Genomic DNA, 12,548 nt, shown 5'->3' with positions numbered 1-12,548 from the left:
CCTCCAGCCCTGAACCAATATGTTCTTTCCGGACTCTCTAACAGGAGGTGGTGGGGTTGGCTTTAGCTAAGTGCAATTTCGCAAGGCTAGGAATATGTTATCAGACTTCTTTAAATACCCAGGAATGGCAGAAACTTTATTCTTGACTTTTCTCCCAGGCTCCATATAAAAGAAAACTGGTAATCACAGAGCTCTCATTTATTACATGGTGCAGACCTAAATACTGTAAATTAATCTAAAAAAGAAAAAACATTCCTATGAAGATGAAGAATTACAGGCACATTGAAGACATATGTAAATAAAATCCTTCCATAGGAGCTCAATGAATATTTCCTTAATTAAGAATAAAGACAAACAAAAAAACAACTTCTACCATGTTCTTTCATAAAAAATAGGTAACATTTACTAAGTATTTGTTCTGCACCAGACCCTTTTCCAAGCATTAAAAAAATTTTTTTTAATTTTTTTACAGGTCCAACATTCTAAGGCCATGTTTTTAACTCATTATTATTCTACCCCCTGCTAATCTGTTAATTGATAGGTGTGAAGACTTTTGCAAAACACTAACTGCTCCAATTCTTGGGTTTTGCCTCTATGTTGTTGTTCACTGTTGTCAAGTCAGCCTGGCTCATGGCAACCTCAAGCACAAGGGAACAAAACGCTTCCCAGCCCTTTGCTATACCCCACGGATGGGACTGCTGTGATCCATAGGATTTTCATTAGTTGATTTTTCAGAAACAGATTTCCAGGCCCTTCCTCCTAGTCTGTCTTAGTCTGGACGCTCCGCTGAAACCTGTTCAGTATCCTAGCAACAAGCAAGCCTCCACCGACAGACGGGTGGTAGCTGCACATGCAGTGCACTGGCCGGGCATTGAACCAGGGTCTCCTGCAAGGAAGGCGAGAATCCTACCACTGAACCACCAAGGACTACCTGGACAACCATGTGACGGGAAGGAAAAAGAGAAGAGAAGAGGATGAAAAGACAGCAAAGCAAACACAGTCACACTTTTAGGCACCGTTGGCATCTGCAGCTATATGCTCTCTGTTACTGGTATCTATTCACGCAGTATGAATGGAATGAAGTATTAGAAGCGTGGGAGGGTGGGGTGACTCACTGTTTCTTGGGTGCCAGCGCACGGCATTTAGGTAGGAGTTGCAGTAATGGAAGAGGAACTCGTGATCTGACCGTTGGCTTCTCCCTTGGAGGAGAGGCATCAGGTCCCGTCCATCGATGATCCTGTATGGTAAACCAATAGTGCCATCAGGTGGGGGACAACCACATCGCCCTTGGACTAAAACACCCTGAGTTCCAAACTGTCCTTCCCCACAAATGAGAGCACAACAGAGCTGCATTACTCAACACAAAGGATACTAACTAACCCTACGGGCGCCATGTTCCACATTCCGATCCCAGCTCTGCTCATGTGTTAGCTTGTCAGATCCTCCAGACAGCACCATGAGCTGGTCTTATTTTCATCACCACTGTAGAGGCGAGAAAACTGAGGCACAGGAAGTGTTAGCCACTAATCCAAGGTCAAACCACCAGTAAAAGTTGATCTGGCATTTATCCTCTCAACCACTCTACCAGGTGCTTCTGTTAACCCCAGTTTTCTGCCCATTGCTTTGCCAAAAAGTATGGTTCTGTTGAAAATCAGAGGACCTGTAGTGGTGCAGTGGTTAAAGGCTCAACTGCAAACCAAAAGGTTGGTGGTTTGAATCCACCAGCCGATCCTTGGAAACCCTATTGGGGCAGTTCTACTCTGTCCTGTAGGGTCGCCATGAGTCGAATGGACTGGACGGCAATGAGTTGGTTGGTTGTGTGGTAAGGTAAAAAAGATAATATATATACATGGGGCCGCCATGAGTTGGAATCAACTTGAAGGTAACAGGTTTGGATGTTTTGGTTTATAGCAGGGGGCAACTGTAATTGGATAGACTTCAGTGAAAGTGAGTTTCTAAATCCGAATGAGTTAATTTGTAAATAATAATGGTGATGATACTACGATTTGTATGGACTGTCTGCACATGAACATATTACCCCCTCTACCACTGGGCATCTCATATGCATGCCAAAGCTGGACAATGAAAAGGAAGACCCAAAAGCTGATGTGTGGGAACGATGGTACTGGCGAGGAATATTGACTATTCCATGGGCTGCCAGAAGAATGAACAGACCAGTCATAAAGAAGTACAACCAGAAGTCTCCTTAGAAGCCAGGATGGTGAGACTTCACTCGTCATCAGGAAAGACCAATTGCTAGAAAAGGACGTCATGATTAGTAAAGAAAAGGGTCAATGAAAATGAGGGAGACCCTCCATGAGACGGATTGACACAAAACCTCAACAATGGACTCCAACACACCCACGATCATGAAGATGGCACAGGACCAGGCAGTGTTTTGTTCTGTTCTACATAAGGTCGCCATGAGTCGGAGCCGACTCCGTGGCAGCTAATGACAGCAATGACTGCTAGGTATACAGCTTGGCCAAGAAGGGAAACTTCCCAAAATGTAAACGATAAATAAATAAGGTTTGTTATGAACAATGAGGATTACTTGGAGTTTAAATAGAAGAAAAAGCCTAAAATGTTGCTTTGAGTTAAACATCAATGAACAGCTACTTTAGAAACGGGGCTGCTGATACAATTTAGCCTCTGCCCATGAAACAAGGAGTAAAGAACCACTCTGAAAGAGATGCAGTATTTATCGTGTGGGTTTTCTTTCTCTGATGAAAAACACGACACCCTGTCATCTCCTGTTAGAAGGCGTTTAGAAAGCAGAACTTAGCATGGCTCTATAATTTGGGTGAGCCCGTCTTCGAGGTCCTGGTTCCCTCGGGCTCTTTGTGGTTTATTTTGTTGTCACTAAAAACCCATAATGTAATTATAGCCTTGTTGCTTAGCACTTCTCCGGCCTCAGCTCTTGTTATTAATCATTAACGCCCCAGAAGCCTATGGACTGAAAATATTCTATTATCAGCAGTTAAAAATAAGAACAAAAGACAGACTTGGCTCACATCCCAAGCCGGCGTTCCTGTTCACCATGGGCAGAAGAAAAGGAGTGATGGCAGCGACAGGTCTATTCACAAAGAGGGTGTTCTCTGAAACACTGTTTCCATCCTGAAATGACAGGCACTGTGTGCCGTTCTTTTCAAATTCCTTTCAAGGAGGCATCGGACCTTACGATTATGAGATTCTAAAGAGAGTTGAAAGAAAGGAAGGGAAGAGAGGGGTGTTGTGCAGGTAGGAATATTGGATCATGGAATGCCCCTGATGGCCAAAAGGGATGTGGAGACAAGGAGGCAGGGAACAGACGAACGCTAGCCTTCTCCAGCACCTCCACCCCCAAGTGGACCCCCAAAAGTGAGACGGAATCTTCATTTATTGGGTACAATGTCTACCTCAACTTCTTGAAGATGTTTTTTTGTCAGAGGCCGGCGAAACTCAACACTTGACTTAATAAGATGGCAGAAAGAACTACTTTTTAGGATTAGCATTTGATAACTGAAACTGGTCATGGTAATATGAGGGGACATTTAATTTAAAAAAAGAAAAAAGGTGAAGACTTTACCAACAAAGCGAAAAGACAGCTTGCAGACTGGAGGAAAATTTTTGGGAACCACATATCTGATAAGAGTCTAATATCCAAAAAAAAAATGTGTGTATATATATATATATATATATATATATATATATACACACACACACACATAAACTTCTACAACTTGGCAACAAAAAGACAACCAACCCAATCAAAAAGTGGGAAAGGGACTTGAATAGGCAATTCATCAAAGAGGATATCCAAGCGATCAATAAGAACATGAAAAGATGTTCAATGTCATTTGCCATTAATCCACTGCCATCATGTCAATTCTGACTCACAGCAACCTTATAGGACAGGGTAGAACTGTGCCATAGGGTTTCCAAGGCTGTAATCTTTATGAAAGCAGACTGCCACATCTTTCTCCCTTGGAATGGCTGGTGGGTTTGAACCAACGACCTTTCTTTTGGGTAAACAGACAAGCACTTAACCTTCATTACCCATTAAAAACCCACCACCGTCGAGTTAATTCTGACTCATAGAGACCCTATGGGACAGAGTAAACTGTCCCATAGGTTTTCAAGGAGAGACTGGTGGATTCGAACTGCTGACCTTTTGGTTAGCAGCCTGAGCTCTTAACCACTGTGCCACCAGGGCTCCTCATTACCCATTAAAACAAAACAAAACAAGCTCATGGCTGTCTAGTTGATCCCAACTCACAGGACCCTATATTTTGGTTTTCATTAGCCATTAGGGAGATGCAAATCAAAACCACAATGAGATACTACCTCATCCCATTAAAATGGCAATGATCAAAAAAAAAAGTGGGGGAACAACAGGTATTGAGAAGGCTGTGGAGAGTCTAGAACATTCATCTACTGCTTGCGGGAATCTAAAATAGCGCAGCCACTCTGGAAAGCAGTTTCGCTGTTCCTCACAAAGTTGAACATAGAATTACCACGTGACCCACTAATCCCAAACCTAGGTCATACGAAAGATGCGAAGACAGCATCACAAACAGAAACCTGTAAGCCAACGTTCACTTTTTACCACAGCCGTAAGGCAGAAACAACCAAAATGTCCATCCACGGATGAATGGGTAAAAACGTGCATACACACAATGGAATATTACTTGGCCGTACAGAGGAACCAAGTTCTGGTACATGACACAGCACGGACGAACCTTGAAAACATCATGCTAAGTGAAGTCAGTCAGTCACAAAACGACAAGTACTGTATAACCTCACTTCAGATGAAATAAGCAAATCTGTACCCATTGACCCATTGCCATCAAGCTGATTCTGACTCACAGCGACCCTACAGGACTGAGTAGAACTACATCATGGAGTTTCCAAGGAGCGCCTGGTGGATTTGAACCGCCGGCTTTCGGGTTAGCAGCTGTAGCACTTAACCACTACGCCACCAAAGCAAACATTATTAGCGGTGGGAGGGAGGGGCAAAATGGAATTTCTGCTCAAGAGGCACTGAATCGATGCTAATAGTGCTGGAATAATTTGGAAGGAGATACCAGGCAAGACTAGTGGCCCAACTTGAAGAATGTAATTGACGTCACCGAGTTATGCACGCAGAAATGGTGGAAGTGGTACGTATCGTTTATATTTTCGCCACGAAATCAATCAATCAATCAATAAGACTGCAAAATCTCAGAATGTATTTTTCTCACTTTCAAGCCCCATCCTTGAGGGGAACAAAGCCTTCTGCAAACTTCCTTTTTCTTAAAATGCAGAGCTAGGTCTTATTTTTCTCTATTCTCCACCTGACTCAGGTAATAAATCACGCCACTACGAAAAGCCACTGTTGAAGAGTGCCGCAAAAATACGGCCTGTCAAACGGAGACTCATTTCTGCCATGAAAAATTGGAAGTGACCCTGTGGAGGTGAACTTTTAAATGGTGTCTAAGTTATCAAAATACTCAGGATTGTTTCAAACCAGGTGTGAAATTCACAGTTAACCGGGGCAATAACCCGGCCCACACTGCTTGACGCTGACACGCTCCTGTGGAAATGTTTTTGTAAAGTCACAGTGCGGGGCGTGGGGCACAGGGGCAATCCAATTCTAAAGTGACACAAAACATCGTGGCATATTGTTCTCTACGGAAACACTCCCGTGGGCCTTCACTGCAACGTCACTTGAGTTTCTGCAGAAAGTTAGCCTAGATGCCAGAAAATACAAAACAAGCTATTGAGTGGAGTCTGACTCAGGGCGACTCCGCGTGTGCCAGGGTGGAGCTGCACTCCGCAGGGTTTTCAGTGGCTGAGTTTTCAAAGGTGGATGACCAGGCCTTTCTTCGGAGGCACCTCCGGGAGGACTTGAACTTGCAACCTTTCAGTTAGCAGCTGAGCTCGTTAACCATCTGCACCACCTGGGGACTCTCGTCTTGCCATAAGTCAGCAAAAATTAACGGGGGATGCTAACCGAATCACCTTCCTTTGTCTTCCTTAGCAACAAGGAGCAGACACATGTACAACATCAGGGTATTAATTTCTTTTCCTAAACAAAAAAAAAAAACCTGAATCGAATTTAATTTTCTTTTAATTATGGAACTCGAGATCAAAATGTTTGACCTCTAAAAATTGACTCCTGAGGCTATCAGTGCTCCTTCCCTGGGCGGTAAAAATGGTTTGCTCTCATCTACTAACCTAAATGCTGGCAGTTTGAACACAGAGATGCCACAGAAGAAAGGCCTGGCAATCTGCTCCCATAAAGATTACAGCCTAGGAGACCTTATGGGGCAGCTGCGCTCTGTCACATGGAGTTATCTTAAGTCCGAACCTACTCAATGGCAACAGCTCTGTTTTTTGCATTTTTTTTTTCCTCCTTCTTCCCTATCAGCTGAATTGACGAGGTCCAGCATTTATATTTCTTCCCAAAGGTCTAATCATGTTTCAGCTCTTTGTTGCCAATATCAGGAATGGTCAAGGTCATAGTCTCACTGTGTTAACGTTGGAAAGAGGAGGCAGACAGAAATGGTTTTCATTGTAATGAATTCATACATTTAAGGTTATTAGATTTTTCTTTCATGTTAATCCTTGGATTTTATACCACCAGGGCTCTCTCAAAAGGGTTCCCTCCATCTATTCCCAGAATCAGCTTATTTGGAGACGCAAAAGGAAGCATTTTTCTGAATATGCCTGGGGCAACAGCCACCCAAAGTCCTTTTGATAAAACATGCTACAGGATGCGCACAAACCACAGAAGTACACATAAAGAAAAAACTCACCACTGGAGAAGACGTGCATAGTCACATTAAAGATGTATTCTCAAGGCAATGTGAAGATCAAAAGTTTTAAAATCTCACACCCGGGCCCACCTAGTACCCACTGATCATTTTAAAGAAGTAGAAAGCCTGGACTTCTCATCTTCCACAAAGCTTTGACAGGTCAGAAAAGTCTCCCACTGGACACAAAGGCTCCGTGAGAAGTAAAGAGCTGTACTGCGAGCCCTGGTGGCCTAGTGGTTAAAGCACTCAGCTGCTAACTGATAGGTCGGTGGTTCAAACCCACTAGCCGCTCCACAGGAGAAAGACTTGGCAGTCTGCTTCCATAAAGATTACAGCCTTGGAAACCCCACGGGGCAGTTCTACTCTGTCCTATAGGGTCACTATGAGCTGGAATCAACTTGACGGCAGTGGGTTTGGTTTGGGTTTACTGAAAGATTGGTCCCTGGGTAGTGCAAAGGGTTTGCACTCAACAACTAGTAAAGGTTGGTGGTTTGAACCCACCCAACAGTGCTGGAGAAGAAAGGCCTAGGGATCTGATCCCATAAAGGCGACAGCCAAGAAAACCCTACGGACACACTTGCGGTCAGCATGAGCTGGGATCGACTCCACAAAAACAGGCGCAGGCGCTGGGTTCTGCCAAACAGAAATTCTCTAGTGCTCAACAAAGCACACAGAATGAAGGACAAAGGGCTGGAGCTCAACATTGAATGAGTTTATTATTTCCCTGCAAAATATGGTTTTTATATGGCTGTAGCAAGAAACCAGGAAGGCTGGATACCAACAACCTTGGCAGACAAGCTTTAAGGTTATTTTCTAGAGAGCAGGTCTCTATAGATCTAATTCATAGATTGATACAGAAATGAGAATTTTATCTAGGGTTTTTTTTTTTTTTTTTGCCATTTCAACATTTTTTACATGGACGATTCAGTGACATTAATTGCACTTACAATGTTGTAAACCATCACCATTATTCATTTTCAAACTTAACAGGAGCTCAGGACCCCCTAAGCATTGACACTCTCCTCCCCTTCCATCTGTCCCTGGGAACCACCAATCAGCTCTTGTCTCTATGTAGTTCCCTATTCTGTATGTTTCATATCAGTGAGATCATACAATGTTTGTCCTTTTGAAACTTATTTCACTCAGCATAATGTTCTCAAGGTTTATCTGTGCTGTGGCAGGCATCAGGACTTTGTTTCTCTTTCTGGATGAATAATACTCCACTGTGTATATAGACCACATTTTGTTTACCCACTCATCTGTCGATGGACACCTGGGTTGTTTCCACCTTTTAGCTACTGTGAATAGTGCTGCAGTGAACACTGGTATACCCTCTATGTGTTCGAATCCCTGCTTTCAAGTCTTCTGGGTATATACCTAGGAGTGACATTCCTGCCACATAGAGCAGTTTATGTTTGAATTTTTGAGGAACCACCAAACCGTTTCCACTGCAGCTGCGCCATTTTATAATCCCACCAGCAATGGATGAGAATTCCAATTTCTCCACACCCTTGCCAACACCTGTCATATTCCTTTTTTTTTCATGCTTTTACTGAAAAGTTTTGATAGGAGTTTCCATGAAAACAGCACTTTCATAAAAGAGCAATAATAAACTTTAGACATGATTGGTCAAGATCAGCACTATGAGTTGGTTCCAACCCATAGTGACTTATGTACAACAGAATGAAACATTGCCCGGTCCTGCGCCATCCTCACAATCGTTGTTATGCTTGAGCCCATTGTTGCAGCCACTGTGTCAATCCACCTCGTTGAGGGTCTTCCATTGATCCTCTACTTATCAGGCATGATGTCCTTCTCCAGGGACTGGTCCCTCTTGATAACATGTCCAAAGTATATGAGATGAAGTCTTGCCATCGTCACTTCTAAGAAGCATTCTGGCTGTACTTCTTCCAAGACAGATTTGTTCCTTCTTCTGGTAGTCCCTGGCATATTCAATATTTTTTGACAATACCATTATTCTGAGGCATAATTCTTTTTCAGTCTTCCTTATTCATTGTCCAGCTTTTGCACACACAGAAGGTGATTGAAAATACAATGGCTTGGTCAGGTGCACCTTAGTCCTCAAGTTGACATCTTTGTTTTTGTTTTTTTTTTTTTTAACACTTTAAAGAGGTCTTTTGCAGCAGATTTGCCCAGTGCAATATGTCGTTTGATTTCCTGACTTCTGCTTTCATGGGTGTTGATTATGGATCGAAGCAAAATGAAATCCTTGACAATGTCAATATTTTCTCGGTTCATCATGATGTTGCTTATTGGTCCAGTTGTAAGGATTTTTATTATCTTTATGTCAGGATGTAATCCATACTGAGGCTGTAGTCTTTGATCTTCATCAATAAGTGCTTCAAGTCCTCTTCACTTTCAGCAAGCAAGGTTGTATCATCTGCATAACACAGACTGTTAATGAGTCTTCCTCCAATTCTAATGCTGTGTTCTTCTTTATATAGTCCAGCTTCTCAGATATATTGGTCCAGATAATTCTCTGTGGTGGGGGCTGTCCTGTGGACTGTAGGGTGTTTAGCAGCATCCCTAGTCTCCACCCACTAGTCATTCTCTGTGGTGGGGGCTGTCCTGTGCACTATAGGGTATTTAGCAGCGTTGTAGATTGAATCGTGTCCCCCCAAAATGTGTGTCAACTTGGTTAGGCCATGATTTCCAGGGTTGCGTGGTTGTCCCCCATTTTGTGATTGCAATTTTATGTGAAAGAGGATTAGGGTAGTACTGTAACACCCTTACTAAAGTCACATCCCTGATTCAATGAAAAGTGAGTTTCCCTGGAATGTGGCCTGCACCGCCTTTTATCTTACAAGAGATAAAAGGAAAGGGAAGCAAGCAGAGAGACATGGGGACCTCATACCACCAAGAAAGCAGTGCCAGGAGTAGAGCGTGTCCTTTGGACCTGGGGTCCCTGTGCAGAGAAGCTTCTAGTCCAGGGGAAGACTGATGAGAAGGCCAACAGAGAGAGACAGCCTTCCCCTGGAGCTGATGCCCTGAATTTGGACTTTTAGCCTACTTTATGGTGAAGAAATAAACTCCTTAAAGCCCCCCACTTGTGGTATTTCTGTTATAGCACCCCTAGATGACTAAGACAAGCAATATCCCTGATCTCTATCCCCTAGTCATTCTCTGTGGTGACAGCTATCCTGTGCACTGTGGGAAGTTCAGCAGCAACCCTGTTCTCTACCCTGTAGATGCCAGCAGCACCCTAAGTCCGGACAATCAAAAATGTCTCCATACATTGACAAATGTCCCCTAGGGGAAGAGTCACCATGGGAGAACCACTGCTCAAATCATCTAATTTCCCAGGGCAGGTACATAAGATGTATGCAGATGTTAAGGACAGGGTTGCTAAAATGCTTTAACTAGAGTGTTGTTGAAAACCCTATGGAACAGTTCTACCCTGAGCACACGGGGTTGCCATGAGTCAGAACCGACTGGATGGCAACCAACAACAACAACCAGGATGTTGTAGGATACTCTTATTCCCACAAGGGGTTTGGAAGCAGGTTTCTATTTTCTAATCTGTGCTCTCTCTATGATGATAAAGGTATTTTATAGCTGAGCTAGCACTGGGACGACCGGAGGGTTAATAGCGCCATATATCTCAACACAGAGACAGTATCAATAGGCTGACTTAGGTCAATAAGCATCGCCAACACCCATAAAGGGAATAAGCAACAGAAGGGGGTCTTCAAAACTGACAGTGTGCTCTGCTGAAGACTCAGCACAAGCACCAAATACTTGGGTCTACCTGAGAAGGAGGAGCCCTGGTGGCTCAATGGCTAAGCATACAGCTGCTAACCGAAAAGTCCAAGGTTCAAACCCACGAGCTGCTCTGCAGGATCAAAGACCTGACCATCAGCTCTCCTAAAGATTTCAGCCTAGGAAACCCTATAGGGCAGTTTTACTCTTATTACGAGGGGTCACTATGAGTTGGAATGGACTCAGCGACAAACAACAACAACCTGAGACGGAGGCTGTTTCCTTCTTTAACAGGTATGCATAAAAAAAAGAGATTTACTTCACTCAGCCTCAGCCTGATATGGCTACGAGGTTCCAGCAGTAAGATTTTCCTTTATTTATGGGCTTCCTTCCTTGTTTCTGTTTTTTTACCTCACCTCATCTTTCCCCAGTCTAATGGAAAACCCCTTGAAAGATATTATGAAAGTGAACAGTAGTGATGATCTCAGTCTTACGGCCCATGAGAGAAATGATGTAATTAATGAGATTACCTGAACATCAGTTTAGCTACTTGAAGCTGTATTAAGTTTTGTTCCCAGGATGAGAACTAAAATGAATGTGTAGATGAAACAGGGAGTGAGATTTTTGGCTTTCTATAAGAAAACCCCTGCTAAACGTTCATACTGCCATGTTTTCTGCCACTGGAGTGAAAAAACAATATTTTGACTGGAGTAGAAGATCTTAAAATTTCCCTTCATCCCTCATATTCTTATGAGTGTATGACCCTGAACGCATATTAAATGTGGAAGAGAAAAGAAATGGACTTACGTACATCTAACTACTACTTTCCAGTGTGGCAGGTGAAACAAAAATGGCGAATGTCCACATGTTCTCTATATAGTACTTTCATGCACAGACGTTCTTCATCCTCACAACAACCCTATAAGGTCAGGGTTATTACTGAAGCCATTTTTCAGACAAGGAATTAAGGCCCAGAAACATTAAACACCGACCCAGCAACAAAGCCAGGAGTGGAACCCGTGCAGCACCACTCTAGAATCTCTGCCCCTACCCCTGACCAGCTAGGCTCCAAATGTGGTCCTGAGACCCCTGAGGATCTGTGACAACCTTCAGTAGGCTCAGGAAGTCAAAGTTATATTCATAACAACACTAAGAGGTTCTTTGCCTTCTTCACTCTCACTTTTTCAAGGGCGTACAGTGGACTTTCTCAGAGGCCGTATTGCCTCTGATGGCATAATCATCTTTGCGGCCAATGGAATGTGTGCTTGAGGGCTTTTGCATTAAAAAAAAAAATTCCATTTTAATTTCTAATATGATAAAAAAATATGATAAGCATCAATAAATATAACCCACAAAAGTCAAAGATCTTTGGGGTCTTTAATAATTGGAGAATATCAAGGGCTCTTAAGACCACGAAGTTTGAGGACTGCTACACTCTACAATGCTGCCACTTTTGTGTGTGTGTTGGGATGTTGTTAGATGCCATCAAGTCAGTTCTGACTCGTAGCTACCCTATGTACAACAGAACGGAATGTTGCCTGGTCCTACACCATCCTCACGATTGTTGCTATGCTTGAGCCCATTGTTGCAGCCACTGTGTCAATCCATCTCAGTGAGGGTATTCCTGTCTTTCACTGACTTCTCTGCTAAGCACGATGTCCTTTTCCAGGGACTGGTCCTTCCTGATAACATATTCAAAGTAAGCAAGACTTCATCTAGTGTTGGGGTAACCCGTTGCTGTCGAGTCGATTCCCACTCATAGTGACCGTACAGGACAGAGTAGAACTGCACGGTCAGGTTTCCAAGGAGCAGCTGGTTAATTCCAACTGCAGACCTTTTCGTTAGCAGTCGTAGCTCTTAACCACTGTGACACCAGGGCTCGTAGGGGGAGGTATATATCCAAAGAAGAAATTAGAAAACCCAACATAGACATTTGAAAGCTATCTGGAAAACAATGGGGCACAAACAAAGAGTGTAACAGGCTTGGAAACAATGGAGGTGAGAACACCCTCCAGTGGACTCAGCTCTGGCTGAGCTGTCCTTCTGTCT

General features: G+C 43.3%; 1 protein-coding gene across 4 annotated transcripts in view; it reads right to left on the bottom strand.

Annotated features, from left to right (window-relative positions):
- Positions 1-12,548, bottom strand: part of LOC100659001 (steroid sulfatase) — a 196,239-nt gene that overhangs the window by 25,539 nt on the left and 158,152 nt on the right. For all 4 annotated transcript variants that reach the window (XM_010600188.3, XM_023539677.2, XM_003420630.4 and 1 more), the window contains exon 10: positions 1,116-1,237. In XM_010600188.3, coding sequence (XP_010598490.3) covers positions 1,116-1,237 — 122 coding nt within the window. The remainder of the gene's footprint in view (positions 1-1,115; positions 1,238-12,548) is intronic.

This window comes from Loxodonta africana, chromosome X (assembly GCF_030014295.1).
Source record: "Loxodonta africana isolate mLoxAfr1 chromosome X, mLoxAfr1.hap2, whole genome shotgun sequence".
In the NCBI taxonomy this organism is placed as follows: Eukaryota; Metazoa; Chordata; class Mammalia; order Proboscidea; family Elephantidae; genus Loxodonta; species Loxodonta africana.
Note: the sequence above shows the minus strand (reverse complement) of the source record. Positions and strands in the feature narration are given on the sequence as shown.